The sequence below is a fragment of the Megalopta genalis genome, chromosome 2, assembly GCF_051020955.1.
Source record: "Megalopta genalis isolate 19385.01 chromosome 2, iyMegGena1_principal, whole genome shotgun sequence".
Lineage (NCBI taxonomy): Eukaryota > Metazoa > Arthropoda > Insecta > Hymenoptera > Halictidae > Megalopta > Megalopta genalis.
Window position 1 is genome coordinate 22,403,763 of NC_135014.1, and position 19,059 is coordinate 22,422,821.

Below are 19,059 nucleotides of genomic sequence, written 5' to 3' on the forward strand. Positions count from 1 at the left end.
CATCTTCGCGTCTGGCGTCATGTTCATCCATGCTGATATCTTCTTATCGTACACATTATTCATGAACGATTTGCATAAACGAACCGTGTATTCTCGTTCGCATACAATTGTGTAACGTTTTGCGGCACGGGCAGAACGGGACCATTTGGCCATAGCGCGTCTTGCGTTACTTACGAAAGTACTGCTCGTAGAGCTCGCAGTGAAAGTAGATTCGTTTCAGGTAACCAATCTGTATCGGCGAAGAAGCTTCCCAACGATTCTACGTTGACGCTCGAGCTCTGTTCCAAGGAGAATGGGAGTCTACGGGTAAGTTTCGAATAAAAAGACCCATCGCGATGGATCTCGTCAGCGGATCTTATGCATTTATGGCAAAAGTGGGCGGTGAAAAGATTGAAAGAAGCTACACAACGTCGGTGTACGAATTTCAACAATGTTATCGAAAGAAGGGAGATAATTATACTTGACTCGTCCGTCCCGCAGGCGATGCGGACATTTTTAATTTCGCACAAAGAGCCGCAGTCTGCGTGTCAGCGTAGATCATCTGAAGCTTCGCCGAGATGAGAACGCTTTGGAAATAGGTGCCAAGAATGATTATCGGACTATACATAATTTCGACGATCTTCTGCCGCGTTTGACGTGCACGAGCCGATGAAAACGGCACGGTCAGTCCTCGGTTTTATCTAGATGCAACATTATTTATAGACACGGTACAATGTAATCGTATAACCGAGTTGCTAGCCAATGTCACAAGTATCAGACGCGGAGCCAAATCCGCTGAAATAATAGCGTAGCCTGCGGGTAACGGTTCCATAACAGTGACTGCCATCGTTATCAGTGTCGTTGACCGCTAAACTCTTATCGCCGCTGCCGAGAAGAGCCGCGGGTCAAAGTTGAACCGAAGGTATCGTTCTTCTCTCGCGTTTTCACATTCGCGCATTGTCGTCGCGCGCTATTAATATACGCGTGACCTTGCCCGATATAATTATGAAATCGTTTCTTTTCTGATCGAACGATTAACGCAAGGCGAGCCGAGTTCCCGAAAAGATTCGGGGATCGCGCGGCGTACAAGTGACGAGAAAAATCGTGGATCGAAATTTTTGGTAAACAGTCCGCGTTCTTCGCGCGCTAGCACGTTATATAAATAGATGACCCAATTCTTTGCGGGGAATAGAGCAGAGCTGCAGATCCCGAACGCTAAAGCCGCGTTTTCGTGACGCGATATTTACGCGTTTGTGAAAAAAATTCGGCGAACAGAATTATGGAACAAGGGAAACGTGAGAGAAGTGCAAGAACGTTTACGCTATTTCGACTTCGTAAAAGTGCTCGAGTGCTCGAACCGGTGTCCATTTAACTACCGATGCTTGCGATCGGGGATGCAGACGATTTTTATTTTGTACAATATTTGTACAATATTATTTTCGTACAATTTTGTCCGACAATTGCGACAGCGGTGAACAATGGCTGTAATTAAAAATTTGTATTTTCCGCATGAAAAGAAGTTGGGGAATGTCGTAGAAAATCGGATGCATTTTCGCGAAAGAGAAAGTTATTTCAAACGACTTCAGGAACCCCTCATTTCCTGGAAGTGCCATCATTTTGGGACACTCTGTAATGCGATTTTGTTTATTGAAATAAACTTTAAAATAAGCCTGAAACAAAACAGAATTAGAATAACATTCCTTGCCTTCTGTTCGTAGAAAATCTAGCACGCATTTTTATTTCGAGAAAACGCGAAGCCATTTTCATAAAATTGAAAGTATTAAGTATTATCATTCTGAAACAACTTCTACAGAAAACTACATAGGTATTTTACTACCATATGCAACAGTGTACAATATATTATAGTTAGATTGCAGATTTCGTATAAATAAAATAAATAAATTATTATTAACATTAATGTAATATTAATAATAATAATAATATAATTAATAATAATAAATATAATATTATTATTATTATTATTAATATTACATTAATGTTAATAATAATTTATTTATTTTATTTATATAATAATATTAATAATAATATTATTATTATTATTATTATTATTAATATTATTATAATTAAATTAAAGGAAAATGTTCTACATCATATTCTACGTAACAGGAGGTAAATAAAAAAATGTATTTCTTCTTTTAATAGCTTTAAGTAAAGTTGCCGATAATATGACACTGTAACGTTAAATTATTCGGACGTTGTCGCAGCTGCGTATTTCACTGATCTAATCCATAAATGTATCAACACCATAGTCTAATTATAATATCCCAAGAGTATCTTTCAGTGGAAGAGGAAACTGATTGTGTCATTATTCTTTTGTCAATTCTACATATCACTAAATGAATTTCACTAAAATTCTGCACCGTTGAGTAAGTTGTTACAAAATTATTATTTCGGAATGCCGCGCATTCCATATTTTATGAAAATTGCACTCGAATCGTAAACCGCCAAGAAGGTTATGATGACATTACTATTTGACAAAATTCCAAACTAACAGGTAAATTGTTATAAAATTGCCATTCAGTATTCGTATATTCTATTGTCTCTTCCCAAAGAAAATTGCACTAAAATTCCAAATTACTAGGTAAATTACTATAAGATCAATATTTAGCGTGCCTGTGTCTTATAGTGCATTGTCTCATCCGAAACGTAATTGCGCTAAAACTGTAAACTACTAATTAAATTGTTACAATACACATTTCTAGCGCTCCAGCTTCCAGTATATCGTTTCCTCCAAAAGAAAGTTTCGCTGAAAATATAAATAATTATAAAAAATAAATTATAAATAATTATAAAAAACATTTAATGCCGTCATATTTTAGCATAACGTCTCCTCCAAAAGGAAGTTGCTCCACACGTTCTAAACAACAGAAAGTTGCTATTGTCACATGACATATTTCCCACTAAAACAGAGATACTTTTCAATTTATCACTTGCATTGTTCCGTTTCTCTCGCTGCCATTCTCGATCACGGCCGAAGCATCGAATAAAAGGATCAAAGCAGCGTCGATCGATAGAAATCAAATTGAACGGTGGTATTGGAGAACACGTGTCCTCGCGGATCGCGATACGAGACGCGTGCGAAATTCCTCGCGCGCCGGTCGGCCAACCAGAAGACCGTCTCTCTCTCTCTCTCTCTCTCTCTCTCTCACTCTCAATCTCTCTTCGATCCTCTCCTATCTTTCCCGGGTGACTTCTGTGTTTCCAAACACGTGTCATCGGGTATCCGTCTTCGAAGCAAGCTCGTATATTAACGACACCCGAGCCGCTTTCCCTTTCATATTCGTGCGAGGCCGCGTAACCGTCGCGACAGGGCCCGCCGTGGCTTCTCCAAACGTTCGTTTAATTAGAAATTAACGTCGCGACGGAGAAGGGGAAGGATGGCTCCCGGTGAACCGATAATGTTCCACTGAAATCTAAGCCGACACGATCCGATCGCCGTAGACCTTTCGCGGGGTCAATCGACGCTAATTCGCGGCGACGCCTTTGTCCAAAGAGGGACGACTTCGTGATCGCGATCGTGAATGTTTTTCCACTGTTCATTATATAATCAAGTGCCCATCGCGCCTGGATCGACGCCAACGGATTCGCCTAAGTTGCCACTCGTTTGTTCGATCGTCGCCGGACCGATCGCCGGCCGGAAGACCGTTCGGAAGATCCTTGTCGGTGATCCCTGTAGCCAGGTTTGAGGATCGATCTTTTTCATTCTTTTCTTCTGTCACAGTTTTACCTTGTGTTTCGGTCACGTGGCCCCCGCGTTCGCCGAGATGATCGGGTTCTTCGTCTAGGATCGCCGAACGCGATTCGATCGGCAGTCGGCAGAACCGGTTCGGGAACTGTGCCAGCCGAATCGAAATGTCCCGGCACGGAGCCGTTCATTTTATTTCGCGTGAATTGTTCACGCGACGCGGCTGTTTTCTGTGAACACTTTGGAACTGTTTCGGCGGGGACGATATCGATCTCCACGCGGCAATTGTAATCGTATGTGCTCGTTGCTTGCGTGCTGGCTATAAACACCGGTGCTTGTGACCCTGAACCGATATCGTGACTGAAACAATAAAATGTGAGAATTACGAATGAAATGTTGAGAAATGCTTTGTTTTCACCGTGTAGAATATTTTTCGTAAATTGTTCGGCGCTAGCTGGCCACTGGATCGTTGGATGATTGTGTTTGGTTCAGCAATAGATGCTTCTTTTCGTTACGCCCCCGAATATTTCTCTCGCGAGATAATATTGGAGACACGAAAATTCTTGGATCTGTTAATATCTTATCTCTTCGTGGTAAAGTGTTAGAAACGCTTAGTAAATTGCACTTTATGTCACTCTATTGGTGCAATAAACTCTCTGATCTAGAATTGAACCGGCTGCTTCACATTGCGTAACGATGATTACTGTGTTTGGAGTATCTCTAATTGATTCACGACCGTATACTATCAATAAGAATACGATAGATCAGTGTAATAATTTTCCATTGTCTTAGTTCCGTAGCGAAATTTACACTGATCGAATACATTCGAATTCTCGACTAAACAGATGTTAATTTATATAAATAAATAAATATATATATATATATAATATATAGTATTATAAAAATACATAGTGTAGTACATATATATGGTGTATGTATATATAAGTATACGAACGAAATATACAAATTTCTACGGTAACATCTCCTTTAGATTTATTATATTAATTATTATATATATATAATAATATACAAATTTATGCAATAATATCTCCTTTAGATTAATTATATTATTTATTATATATATAATTATTATTATATTATTATTATTATTATTATATATATTTTTAATTAGTATAATATTTTAATCCAAAGGAGATGTTATCGTAGAAATTTGTATATATATATATAAAAGGAGGTTTTATTAATCTTTCAGAGCAATGAAGAATAACAGGAATCTAGGCAACTCCATAGGGCCAACCGAGACGACAGCATTGAGGCCGAAACTTGAAACGTTCGACGACGTTTTGCCATACGTCGGTGATTATGGGAGGTATCAGTGGCTGCTATTGCTGTCGTTGTTGCCTTATGGTATTATCTACGCGATCCTGTATTTCACGCAATTCTTTATTGCCATTATCCCCGCGGAGCACTGGTGCAAGATTGACGAGTTGATGACCACGAATTTCACACAGGAGGACAGGTGAATTTTTTCTAATCGAATTTAACAGCATTTTTACCGAGGGAGTGAAGAGATACTTTTGACAATTTTAATTGAACAATTTCTTTTTAACGGAGGGAGACATCCTTCGAATGCTTAATTTAACACTGTTTTCTAAGTTTCGTCACTTCTCAATCGACCTTTCAACGATTATGAAATAGAATAGTAAATAAAATAACAAGAATAATTACACAGCTTTACGATCGTACTTTGCTGTCGCATTTTGATTAACCCCATTGCACTCGAAGCCATTTTAACTCTGAATTCAAAATAGTTTTTCTAACGTACAGTATTTCCATTTTGTATGACTCGAGTGCATTTTGTATTGTACATAACATTGACTTTTATGACTCGTGCAGACAATTGCACTTTTAACAGTTTTCAAAATACAAACAAATTTTAAGTGGTGAGTCGGAGTCACCAGTCGAGAGTGCAAAGGGTTAAAAGCGGCGGACATTACGAAATTAAGTTGGAACAGTTATTCGTTTTAACACTTGCATAATTTATGGGTTGAACATGGTGGAATTTAATCCTTTACTACCTTTGCAGATACATATATACATATATATACATCTATACATCGGTTATAGATTAGATTATTTTGTTTATTTATGCATTACGTATTTAAGTAATACAATACACGTTTTACTTGGAACATGTTCAGGGTGCAAATAGCAATACCGTCGTCGAACGAGTACCCTTATTACGATCGTTGCTATCGAAAAGACCTAAACTTCACCAAGATACTGCGATCCGGCGAAGATCCACGATCCTATCAACTATGGACCAATCGAACCATCAAATGTACCTCTTGGGAATATAACTACACGCAGATTCCATATCCCAGCATTGGTACTGAGGTGAAGTACCTTTTACGCATCTTTTTTATTTTCACATTCAAAACGATTCAATTCCAAAGAAAACGTCTCACTTTTCGAGAATTGTTCCTGCTTCGTCCGTTGAGTTACACAAATGATTCTTACACGGAACGATTCTACAGACTCTCCCGAATTCAACCATATATTTTTAAACAACATTATAAAAGTTTGAACGTGTTTAAACAATATCTGAAACAGGCTGAACATCGCTAATCAAGAAAAATGGTACTTCGCGATGTCTCTCTTGCTTAAAATATTTTTTCAGCACAATCAAACAAGTCCAATATTATTAAAAAATATACCATTTTATTCGGGAGGCTTCGCAGAATCATCTCACGTAAGAATCATTTACCTAGCTCCCGCAGTTGCAGCGCGAAAAATTCTCGAAGTTGAAACTTTCTTTTCCTTTGTAATCTCGAGCCCTAGATCATTAGTACGAGGAAAATAAACGAAGTCCAAAGAATCTCTAGACAGCGATTTTTCAGTACTTCTCACCGCCATTGTCTCCTTACGCTTCGTGATTAGCTAGATTGGGTATGCGACCGAGAATACCTCGTGTCAACAGCCCAGTCGATCTTCTTCTGCGGCTCGATCGTCGGCGGTTTCCTGATCGGATGGATCGCAGATCACAAGGGTAGGATCCCTGCACTGGTAGCCTGCACCACCCTCGGCCTTTTCGGCACCATTGCCACCGCCAACGCCAACAGTTTCTGGTCATTCGCGGCCTGCAGATTCTTCACGGGATGGGCTTTCGACAACTGCATCAATATTCCACTTATTATCGGTGAGCCTGAATGAAATTCTCGCGGGTGAGGCGACCAGTCTGCAGATAATTCAAAGATAAATGGCTAAAATTAATACGAGTTCAACGCGTACATAATGTAAACGATAATTTTTGAATCGGTCCGTTGCCTATCAAAATGGCTACACGAACCTTATTTATTTTCTATCCTATTTGAGCTTATTTATGTACGTGTTATGTATATATTAATATTACATATATTATAATTAATATCATTATTAATATTATTATATAGTTATATATTATATATATATATATATATATATATATATATATATATATATATAAAATATATTATTTCGTATCATTATTATAGAATTAATATTATACATATATTATATATACTACATATATATTTATTATTTTATATATTATTTGTATTATATTATATATAATTATATATATGAATAAAATTGGCAACATCTGTATTTTATAATAATTAACTAATGACTTAATTGAGTCAAGGACAGGCAGATTTCATAAAAGAAAAGCAGGCTTAATGAAACTGTATCTTGATGCACTGTCAATGTATCATAATCGATGGTCACCTATGTCACCTAAGGAAATTAGTAATACCATTTCAAGCTGACATACAATTGTTATATATATTTTCGTTATAAGAAATTCTTGTCTTTTTCTTTTTGGGAAATTAATTGTTAACCCATCAAATGTTGATTATTTTACAGTTCTCGAGTATATGGCAGTGTCAAAACGCACTCTAGTCGTCAACGTAGCCTTCGGCCTATTTTTCGCAGCAGCCAGCACCATTTTACCATGGATGGCCTACTATATTTCGAACTGGAGGATTTTCACTTATGTCAGCGCGTTGCCATTATTGTCCGTGTTTATCACACCGTGGATTCTTCCAGAAAGTGCCCGGTACATAAGTATACATTTGAAATTGTTTATATCAAATTGCATCGATACGAAATTGTGAACATCTAATTGTTTTCGAGATGGTACGTTTCGAACGGGAGAATGGACAAAGTTCTGGAGAAATTGAAGAGGATAGCTTCGATAAATCGTAAGAAGCCGGATCCGCGTATTTACGATGCTTTCGCGAACGTGAGTATAGTAAACGGTGCTTTAAAAGATTAATAACTGGACTTGTAGATTTTTATGTTGAATTTTCGTACATAATTTCACTGAAATAAGAGAAAAATTTCTTTTAAAAGAATCGTTGTTATGAAAGTAAATAAAAGTATGTTTATCAATAAAAATTAATTATATCTTCATTTTACTCTTGTCATAAATATGTGTGTCAATAAAAATTAATAATATTTTTATTTTACTTTCGTCATAAATAATGTGTATAAATAAAAATTACTAATATTTTCATTTTACTTTCGTCATAAATAATGTGTATCAATAAAAGTTACTAATATTTTCATTCTACTTTCGTTATAAATATATGTATCAATAAAAATTAATAATATTTTTATATTATTTTCATCGTAAGGACTCTTTCATCCAATGAAAGTAATTTTTCCCTCATTTCAGTTTTCATAAAATTCAAAAATCACGTATACCAATGAAAATGAACAATAATTGAATTTAAACTCGAAATTGTTGAGCACAACAACGCGAATGAAACTGAAAGACAATCGATTTGATACTGTCGGCTAGTTGAACATGTACAGATTTGTTAATTATTTTAGGCGAACGTCGAGATGTCGGCGCGAAAACGCGAATCAGCGACCATCTTTGACCTCTTCAAGTCCCCTAGACTGGCCAGAAACACCATTCTTCTAGTTCTGTTCTGGTAAGTATATTAGAATGATCGAAACTATAAAAAAAGAAAATAATTAACGAGCAACTGTTACCTTTTGCAGGTGTTTAACCGTGATCTCGTTCGACGGCCACGTCTATTCATTGAAACTTCTTCAGAGTTCGGTGTTCGTGTCATTTTCCCTCGCATGTTCCACGGAACTTCCGGCTGGGTTGCTGTTGACACTTTTGTTGGATCGGTGGGGCCGCAGACTCTGCGGATTTCTCAGTTTGGGAGTGACTTGCTTGCTAAGTATCGCCGAACTCATGCTGCATTCCAGTAAGCGTACAGAAATTAATTGAACGCCAACTTTCTGATCCCTGACATTTATATTTACAATAAATTCCACCTAATTTTCCTTCGGCTTGTAAGCAAAAATGAACAATTTGGGAAGAGGAGATACGATTATTCGAGCCTTGCACCTCGTTTTTATAATTGTTGACAATCAAATTGTCCATTTGTGTTCACAAGCTGAAGGAAAATTAGGGAGAATTTGTATTTACTTATTTATTGTATTATATATTATTTTATTGTTATTTGTATTTATTTATTTATTTATTTACATTTATGTACCTCTATCTTTGCATTGAAACTGCGTCACATTGTTGACATTTAAACTGTCGTAACTTTCTCGAAACGAATCGCACGAAATTAAACTTTGCTTCATCACAAAGCTTGAAACCTCTACTTTTGCAAACTAAAAACGTAAACAGCAGACGTTTGAAAAGAATGAACAATTCGCACGTTTTTATATGACATAGTCCGTGGGTAATCTCTAGAAACGTTAAACAATTATTTTCTTCGCCGAATATACTATAGTTTCGAGGATTGAAGTTTTCTCTTTTGCGACGACTCCTGAAAGCTGGACGTACAATTTTTCTCGGTGGTTTTACCAAGCTTTCAGCAAACCCTAAAAATGCTTGTAAGAAAGTTTAAGAATATCCCATTTATTTGATATTTTTCTTTGCAGCGGTTGCTAAACTAACAATGTCAGTTATGGCACGATTTTGCCTGAACATGGCGGCGAATATCGGTCTTCAGTATGCTGTGGAGCTGCTACCAACGCCTGTTCGATCGCAAGGTGTATCGCTGATTCATACTGTCGGCATTATTGCACATACTCTGGCCCCGTATATAACTGATTCGGTAAATTATTAAATTTTTATCGTCATTTTGCATCATCTACGTGCACACGTTAATTCGTTTAATACGTTTCACAGGCGAAAATATGGGAAAGTTTCCCGATGCTGATCATCTCCACAGTGTCCTTCATGGGCGCCATGTTTGTTCTGTTCCTACCGGAAACCCTCGGCCAAGATTTACCTCAGACTATTAATCAAGGCGAAGAATTCGGCAAAGACCAGAATTTCTGGTCGTTACCGTCCAAACAAAAATCTCTGTTCGAACAGCCACCTCATTATCAAGCTTGCGAACGATAAACGATCAAAATACTTGATTTTATTAGAACGAGGTAGAAGAGAAACGGCGGAGGAAGCGTTCCATCTCACTAGGATACGATTGTAATACAGCAGCAGATATAGTGCCCGTTAGTGTTCAAATATTGTTCGTATTCCCGTTACTTTTTGATTTCATTATTCTATTTTAAGAATCCATTTTTTTAAATATCGTCCTCGACATAGATACGCATCGAGTCAGCATGGCTGACAACTTTTACGTTCCCATTTCGTTTTTATTTCATTGTTAGTCGATATTTTAAGTAATTTTTTATTACACCGTTAGGTATCGAGTTAGATATCTCAATTAGGATCGTTTAGTGGTTGACACGTGAACGATTCGATGTCGCCTTTTTAAGAATACGTTGTCGTAAAAATCGGATCGTCAAGATTTCATTATGTGGCAGTAATCAAATCGGACACTTTTATCCTTTAAGGAGGTGAAATATTTTAGCGTTCGACAACCTAGGTGAATAAGTAACCATACGTTTCGCCAATTGTATTGGATAAAACAAACGATCGTTGAGAATTTGGAAGAGGATCAATTCATAAAATGAAGTGTCAACTATTGAACGATTCTATGTACGCTACAATTGATCGAGTAATTTAGTAACGAAAATTGTGCCATTGTTTTAGATAGTGCTCATTATACAATATATTGTGCCAGGCAGCAATGTCAGTAACCAATGAATAATTCGGTTCCCGAGATTTAATCTCAGAAGCCGACACTAACAGATTGATTCTGTAGTGTGGCCACGATACATTCGAATCTTAATTAACACTTCTTTTACCATTTAATTTATTTCAGAAACAAACTACGTGTATAATTGACGTTTTCCCAAATGTGTTCATATTTTCAAACTATTATGCAAGTTATAAGTTACTACTCCTTCAGAAAACCGATATTTTCTGTTTGTTAACAATAACAGCAAATTGTATACGCCTATGCTCTATGTTCCTTTCTAAATCACTATTAATAATAAGTAGACCGCGGATTTTTATGCAAATTTAAAAATTGTCTGGATCGATTCGAAGACATAGATACTAACTGGCAAGTTCATTCTTTATATTGTATTAGGTGGACCGGAAAGTTATGTCGTTTGTTTACATTAAATTCAAACAGATAAATATGCGCAGAGACGACATTACTTTCCGGGGTCCCCCTAATAGTTTTAATAGATTAAAAATCATACGCTGGCATTTTCAATTTCTTTTAATCTTTTCACTGCATGGAATTGTATTTATCCAATTTTGTCATAAATGCATAAAATTCGCAGTCTAATAATAAGTCACCACTCGTTAATAATAAATGAGACATTCATAAATTTTTTGCGGAGATTGTAGAGTATAGTGAAAGTCAATGTCTGGCTTTCTCACAAAGTAAATAGGAGGTCGTCGATAATACATATGTAATACTTTTAAGACAGAAGAGAAAGAGAAGTTAATCGTTTAAAATGTACGTACTGAATCATAAAAATGTCGGTAAATTCATTGACGAATTATACGAAACGTTACATGCCAGCACACTTTTTATAATTATGCATAATATATAAATTTAACATCCATTTGTTTTGTTTGTATTTATTTCAATGACAATAACGGACAATGCTTCAAGCAGACAATTTGTTTACAAACAAATTAAATAATCATAGTTATTAGGGATTTTAACTTGCATTGATTATTCATTTACAATTTTAAAAAATTTTAAAAACTATAGTGATTAAAAGTGTTTGTATTTTACGGGTTATTTTGAATTGACTTTAATATGTATTCCCGTAGAAATGTTCAAACTTCCGAGGGCTCAAATTGAAGCTGAAGAATCATATTTTGTATTGTACTGAATGTTATTTAAAATCGAAGAAGTCTCCAAAAGATTTATAAACTTGTCGTCTCTATCTTTTCTTGTTTAAATAAATCGAGTGAATGTGGCGCCGCTGTGACGACTTTTAGAAGCTCGCTTCGGGGTTCGTACAGCGTCAATTAGTGTAGTGGCAAAACGCTCAAACTGTTAGCCACAATCAGCTATCGGTAATTTGAATAGCAGTTTGAACGTTTTGCCATTACATTAATTGGCGCTGTACGGACCTGAAACCGAGCTTCAAGATTTCACCACAAAGAGTGAGCTAGTTGTCAAATACGGCGCTAATTTTAAATTTTCAACGAGCTTCGGGATTTTTGGAGATGAATTTCGATCAAAGAAATATTAGAGAGCAGTGAAAGCAATTTTATCGTTATATCACTTTTTAAATATTATTTTAAGTAGCGTGTTATTTTATTTCACAATTTGATAGTGATCAGCTCTAATTATCACCTCTGAGCCTGGTTTACACGAACATCCTCATTGACATTTCTGCAAATAAAATTTCTACGATCTAAGTATATCAAATAATTATCCGATAATAAAACAGCAGTGTTTTTTCAAAGCAAACTGCTACAAAGATTTCTTGAAATAAGATCTTGTTGCATATTATTTCGAAGACTATTTCTTTTGTTATATTCGAAATAAAAAATAATGAAATAATTCATTAAGTCGAATTATTTTACATAGTTATTTCTTATTTTCACTTCAAAGAAAATTTGCTCAGGTCTGTTCTATGAACATGTATTTATCTCATTTGCATTACGACAGGTTTTATGATTCGGTAGCCATACATTCATTTGGGCGCACACGTCTGTACATAATTTGCATACTGAATACAGATTGGTTCTCAAAAAACGCCGAAGTTTCTTACCTGTTCAATTACATAATCATAGACTCAACACTAACTCTTGCAACCTTTGGTCACGGTGGCGGTACTATCGCAACAACGAATTGTCAGCCAATCCCAACAAGGAAAAACTTCAGTTTCCTTCTTCATTGTGTCATTTTGCTTTCCGAATTCTACATTACAGAGAATTTGTATACATATTGATATGATCAACAATTTTTCTCATTGTCATTCATAGAAATAAAAAAATATGTAATATTATTTCCACCTAGCTTTACATCACCTACGTGGTATATATACATATATATACATAGTACGCAATTATTGCATGACACAATCTCTGCAATTCTGTAGACAAGTATCAACACAGCGAAAATATTACATACACTTATATTTGTAATTTTACCTACATTAAGAATGATTGACTTAGATACGTAAAATAATGTCTCTATTCAAACTTCATTAATCTTGTAGCGCACCACAGTGAAATAGAAAATTAAATTAATGGTACTATGTGTTTCATATCTCTTTGGTTTCTAGCGCCCTCTTCCTTCACTTATTTAGATGGCGCTAAGGAGATGTTATGAAACAGAAATTCGAGTATCCCATCTATTCCCTGTCAATTGTAACTTCTCCTCAGATTGATTCTCTTCGGTTTCGCTGATCTCGAGTACACAAAATCCTCTTTGAGATATTTCTTATTGCCTTTATTCACCTGGAAAAGGGTAGTTCTACAGTTGTACGTGCATTTATGTAAGTCAAAGAACAAATTTCATTAATACCAGCCCAACAACTTTTCGTTTTCGTGACAACTGGAACCAGTTCGTACATCACACGCAGTATAACATTTTCGTAGATTTCAGCCATCGTGGTCTCATTGCATGACCTTAACCTTAGAAATAATAGACTACTTAAAATATACGAATTTCATACGAATTTCGAGTAACAGTAATAACTTTCATGTATCCGACAACTATAAGTTATGATATAAGACGGTATATTTAACAAAAGGCGCCATTTGATAGCGAGCTGCCAACAGCAGTTCCAAAGTTAAATGTTACGTGCCTTGTCTTCGTATTATAGTCCGCCTGACCTTATAACGCTATAAAACGGACAATTTCGGATAAGAATACCTTAAATTGTAATTTACAACGAAAACAATTCATATATACGACTTAAACATTAATATTCTACGATAGAAAATGTTTTTTACGATGTGCGAACAATATTTTAGCAACAGATATAGCACAAAAGTTACAACGGAAATTTGTTTAAACGTATCTTTAATTTGACCTTGTTTCTGAGTTAAGGCCAATTTTAGGTCGACTGAGTTACTAATAATTATTTATATAAGTAATACGATTATTTCTAATTTATTAGATATTTAAGCTATGTCATTGTGTAGAAAGATAACAGTTATGAGACATATAAAGAATGGATCAGTAGAGTGTTGCAGACTGATTCTGAAATTATAGCACATATAAATTTCATTTTTTTTAAATTAAATAACTGAGGAGAGAAATAGAGCATCATTTCATGTGCAACACACAAATTTTTCTAGGTCACTGTGAAGTATAGAAAATGAGGTCCTTTTTTTCCAATTTTATTTAAAGAGTATCTCAAGAAATTAAAAGTATATAATATTTACATAGAGTATTTTTTTCTTTTTTGCATACTTCAAAAGTTGTAAGAACAAATTCAATTCAAATCTAATAATAAATAGGTTTAAAGACAACATCATTGCAAAAATATTGTTTTTTTTTAACTCTAAAGCATATACTAAGCTATTATATTATTAGAATATTGTCAACACAATATATAAAGTAACTAAAAAACTGTGTCAAAACAATATAGTGTAGCTAGCAGGTCTAAACCTGCTATATATTCTAAAATATATCTAAATATTCAAAAGATACCATTTTTAAGAAGTAGTATAGTTCTATTGTCTACTTTTGTACATTGCAAGTTATTTTAAAACCATTTAGAAATATGCTCATAGATTATTTCAATATTTGTCTGACCTCCCTTATAAAATAAATATTTGAAATAACAAATATTGACAGAAATTTTGAAATATCATTAGTGTCAGAAAAAACTACTGTAACTACAGAACACTAAGGATTTGCATGTAAGAAAATTGCATTCAATATAATTGTTTTTTTAAAGTCTGTTCTAAATTATTTTTTTAACAAAGATGATTTCTGTGACTGGATTTTTCTTACCAATAACAAGTAATGCTCATTCAATATAATTTTTTGCATTTTAACACCGTTGACCAATACCTATTTTAACAAACTTTGAATGCTGTATATTGTGCTAATTAAAGGAAACATATTTGCCACATATTTAAAAAATGTTTCACTAGATACAACGTCTTAAGACATTTCAATATTAATGACAAGACAGTGATTACTTATAAAGTGATAACTTACTGAAATTGTAGTTCATATGAGAAACAGATTTTATTTGTATTTGTAAAAAAATGTGAAATAGAAATATTGATTAAATTCAACAATATAATAATGTCATATCTTGCACACAAGATTGATTCAGTGCATTTTTAAGTCCTTGATAAGATATTATGGTGCATAAGATATTAAAAATATGTTTTAAAAAATGCATTTATAAAATATATGATTTGTTCTTTACCACCTCGATTGTCATATTGAATATTAGCAGTTTCTTTTTATACAGATACATTCCAAAGTATGTATTACATCATTTAATTCGTTAATATTATTATCAATGAAACAATCATAATATGAAAGAAAAATCAAGTTACATTGTTATTCACTTTGTTTTCTCCAACTTAAAATTAGCTTATATTATAATTTTTAGATTCTTCGTAAATGTTAACAAATATGTTATTTGTGTGTGTGTGTGCAATATATAATAAAATACTTCTTACTTTAGGTATTATTTTACCTTTTCCAGATACTTTGTTTGGTTTCCTCAAAAAAGTATTCTTTGCATAACTTATTAACAATATAAAATAATGATCCTTTGCTCCTTCCTAATCAAAATTCTTCTGGAAAAAACTGAGATTAATATCTGCTTCAATTTCAGAGAAAACACTTCATAACATTTTATATCAATTAAGACAAGATATAGTCATGTATACTCTTTTAACCTTTGTTGTTACTTTATATCTTAAACTCATTATAATATTTTAAATGCATTATTAAAAATAACAATGTGTATAGAAGAAATTATTATATCATTGCATTACTTGTTATAATTTCAGAAAGGTATTGTATGAGTCAAAAAATAGAAAAACCAATATTATCAGGTCAACGCATAAAGACCAGAAAAAGAGGTATGTTTTGATGATAATAACAATTTTAAACTGATATTTAGACGTATAATTAAAAACAAACTTATTTTCAGATGAAAAAGAAAAGTATGATCCAAACGGATTTAGAGATGCTATTATATTGGGTTTGGAAAAAGCTGGTAACGACCTAGACGCCATTTCGAAGTACTTGGATGCAGCTGGTTCAAAATTAGATTACCGCCGATATGGGGAAGACCTATTTGACATCTTAATAGCTGGGGGCCTTTTGGTTCCTGGTGGTTTTATTGTTCAAGATGGTGATAAACCAGTCAAAACTACTGCTTGCGTCTTTGATCAAGCAGAAGATATGGAATCAATGCGGAACTTTGAACAAGTAATTTACCTTTTTTATGACATGCGTTTATAAAATTTTGAATATAAATTAATTTTTAGGTGTTCATTAAACTTATGCGACGCTATAAATATCTGGAAAAAATGTTTGAGGATGAAATGAAAAAAGTATTGGTCTTTATGAAAGGATTTTCTCCTAAGGAAAGAATAAAATTGGCTAGGATGACAGCTCTGTGGATTTCGAATGGTTCTGTACCACCATCGGTTCTTTCAGTTTTAATCAATGAACATCTCGTCAAGGATAATTTAGCACTAGACTTTTTGTTAGAAGTCTTTGTTACTTGGAGAGATGAGAAAGGCTTATCTAGTTTAATGACTGCATTGAAAAAAGGCAATATTGAACGAAGGTACCGAACGTTTTATTCAATCTGTCATATAATACCTTGCATTTATATCTTATATTGTTGTGTTCTAATGAAATTTTACCACATAAGGTTAATGGAATTTGTACCACCCAATAAACGAACAGAGGAATATTTTCGATCTGTATTTGAAGCTGTTGGTCTCGCAGATATTGTAAAATTACATAAAGCTCAAGCAAGTCAGGAAGCAAAACGAGATTTACAACAACTTCTATTGGACGATTTGGCTGATAATCGCCCAATGAAAGATGTTATACTTGATCTCAAAGAAATGGCACAAAGAAATTGCATTCCTGAACATGAAGTTATTGGTTTGGTAAATGTGGCTTTATTACTACACAGTTATTCATTTAAAGTATTAGTAAACTAAAAACTCTAGATACACCAATAATATAGTATTGTAACTATTCACACTACTCTGAACACCAATATAGCATCACCTGTTTGAGATGATTGCTTTGTGGTGGATAATTATAGTAATTTCAATGCACTCGCTAGATTTCAAAAACTATCTGTTAAGAAGCCTAGAAGGTATATCAAAATTTTCAATAATTTAGTTTTATTCACATTATTAGGTGCATTTGGTAGTTAATCGGAATATTTCTTCTATTAATAAATTTTAAATTTAGCTGGTAAATATAAATGAACATGTTTAAACATAATCCAAGGTGATTGAATTTTTCTTATAATTTAAAATTATGCTACGCTAATATTTCCGATCGATTGAATGTTCCTTTGACGAAAAACGAATTGAAGTATTCCATAATAACGATTTAGAAGCTTTTTAACGGATCGTGTTTCTGAAACTCTACGAGTGCGAAATCTTGAAGTCTGATAACTTTTATGTCACATTGTCCGTTCGTCATTGCACGAACAATTCAGCGTGATTTACAAATTCAATGAGAGAACTCTCTCGTCTCTATATTATTACTGTAACTTGTAATTAGTTATTATTCATTTATAGTTATCTAGTAATTAAATTAATATTTTAACTTCAATTTATAGATTTGGGTTGTTGTAATGGGTCAAGCCGAGTGGAACAAAAAGGAAGAACTGGTAGCTGATCAAGCACTGAAACATTTAAAAGTTTATACTCTACTGTTTGATGCTTTCACAGTCACTGCCAGATCTGAGCTAGCACTTCTTCTTAAAATTCAGGAATTCTGTTATGAAAATATGAACTTCATGAAAGTCTTCCAAAAAATCGTTTTACTATTTTATAAAAGTATGTTATATGAAGTATAAAGTAATTTATATGAGTTCCATAAATATTTCTGCATTCTAATAATTTTGTTTGATTCAGCTGATATAATATCGGAGGAAGTGATTTTAAAGTGGTACAAGGAAGGCCATTCTGTCAAAGGAAAACTGCTTTTCCTGCATCAAATGAAAAAATTCGTAGAGTGGTTACAGATAGCCGAGGAAGAATCTGAATCAGGGGAAGAGGAGGATGGCGAAGAGGAAGAAGAAAAGCAACAAAAGTATTCGATTTGAATTTACACCGGGCACCATGAGAAAGCTATTTTTTCATTCTGAAACATAGCTTTCCTTACAAAAACCTGTCCTTTCTAGTAAAAAAGATATCGTAATAGAATAAGAAAAGAAAGTAGCTCTCTCGTGGATTTTACTGGATCAAGATTTAATTTTATTTGAATTCATTATATTTCTTTGTATTTCAGGATAACATAACCTTCATTATCAGAATCTAACTTTTGGATTTTATCCAAAATTTAAAAAAAGAATTAGGCATAAACTACAATTGGATTGTACTGACAAATAGAAATTTTTAAAAACCAAAGTTTGTATTATTGCGAGGCACAGTATGACGAATCAAGTATATAAAACTTTTTAATTGTTAATAAACAGGAATCGACATTACCGGCATCCAATTAGTGTGCAAGATAAAATGTAAATTTGCAATGTCCTTAAATTGTATTACTTTAAGAAGAAATATTTTGTGTTACATTTTTATAATACCGCAACAAAATATATACAGAATAACAAAAAAAGTAATTGAGGAATAGATCTTTATCCCTGTGTGTGCATAATTTTTAGACCCTCTTTCTTTGTATGAGAATATTGTATTAGTTTATAGAAAATATATTGTCAGGTGATGTTTAATATTTGAAGTTTTGGTAAATCCTAGCTTCCTGTAATAATGTTAAATGATTTTAAGGTGTTTAATTATGAAGATATATTTATCTTATAGTACCTGCAAA

At 33.9% G+C, this 19,059-nt stretch overlaps 2 protein-coding genes and 1 long non-coding RNA gene across 7 annotated transcripts; 2 read left to right on the forward strand and 1 right to left on the reverse strand.

Moving 5' to 3' along the window:
• The first annotated feature begins 60 nt into the window (after positions 1-60).
• On the forward strand, positions 61-11,650 carry LOC117220695 (carcinine transporter). 5 transcript variants are annotated; one of them, XM_033470914.2, is made up of 10 exons: positions 61-306; positions 4,899-5,165; positions 5,848-6,043; positions 6,587-6,845; positions 7,550-7,742; positions 7,820-7,928; positions 8,522-8,625; positions 8,696-8,910; positions 9,602-9,777; positions 9,852-11,650. In XM_033470914.2, exons 1-10 carry the CDS (start codon positions 293-295, stop codon positions 10,068-10,070), a joined length of 1,752 nt encoding a protein of 583 aa, XP_033326805.2. In that variant the 5' UTR covers positions 61-292; the 3' UTR covers positions 10,071-11,650. The 5 variants fall into 5 exon arrangements, with proteins under 5 accessions (XP_033326805.2, XP_033326808.2, XP_033326809.2 ...); XM_033470917.2 differs by having other exon boundaries at positions 83-901; XM_033470918.2 differs by lacking the exon at positions 61-306 and adding an exon at positions 2,089-2,366.
• LOC117220697 (uncharacterized) lies at positions 5,662-8,821 on the reverse strand. Its single transcript, XR_004490332.2, has 2 exons — positions 8,687-8,821; positions 5,662-6,884 (listed from the first exon to the last, which is right to left on the reverse strand). It is a non-coding gene; the product is annotated as an uncharacterized LOC117220697 (long non-coding RNA).
• A 1,737-nt stretch (positions 11,651-13,387) lies between the features above and the next one.
• On the forward strand, positions 13,388-18,961 carry kra (basic leucine zipper and W2 domain-containing protein kra). The gene is made up of 8 exons (XM_033470907.2): positions 13,388-13,546; positions 16,038-16,109; positions 16,181-16,461; positions 16,521-16,825; positions 16,913-17,156; positions 17,846-18,065; positions 18,144-18,321; positions 18,520-18,961. Exons 2-8 carry the CDS (start codon positions 16,049-16,051, stop codon positions 18,527-18,529), a joined length of 1,299 nt encoding a protein of 432 aa, XP_033326798.2. The 5' UTR covers positions 13,388-13,546; positions 16,038-16,048; the 3' UTR covers positions 18,530-18,961.
• Positions 18,962-19,059: the final 98 nt, after the last annotated feature.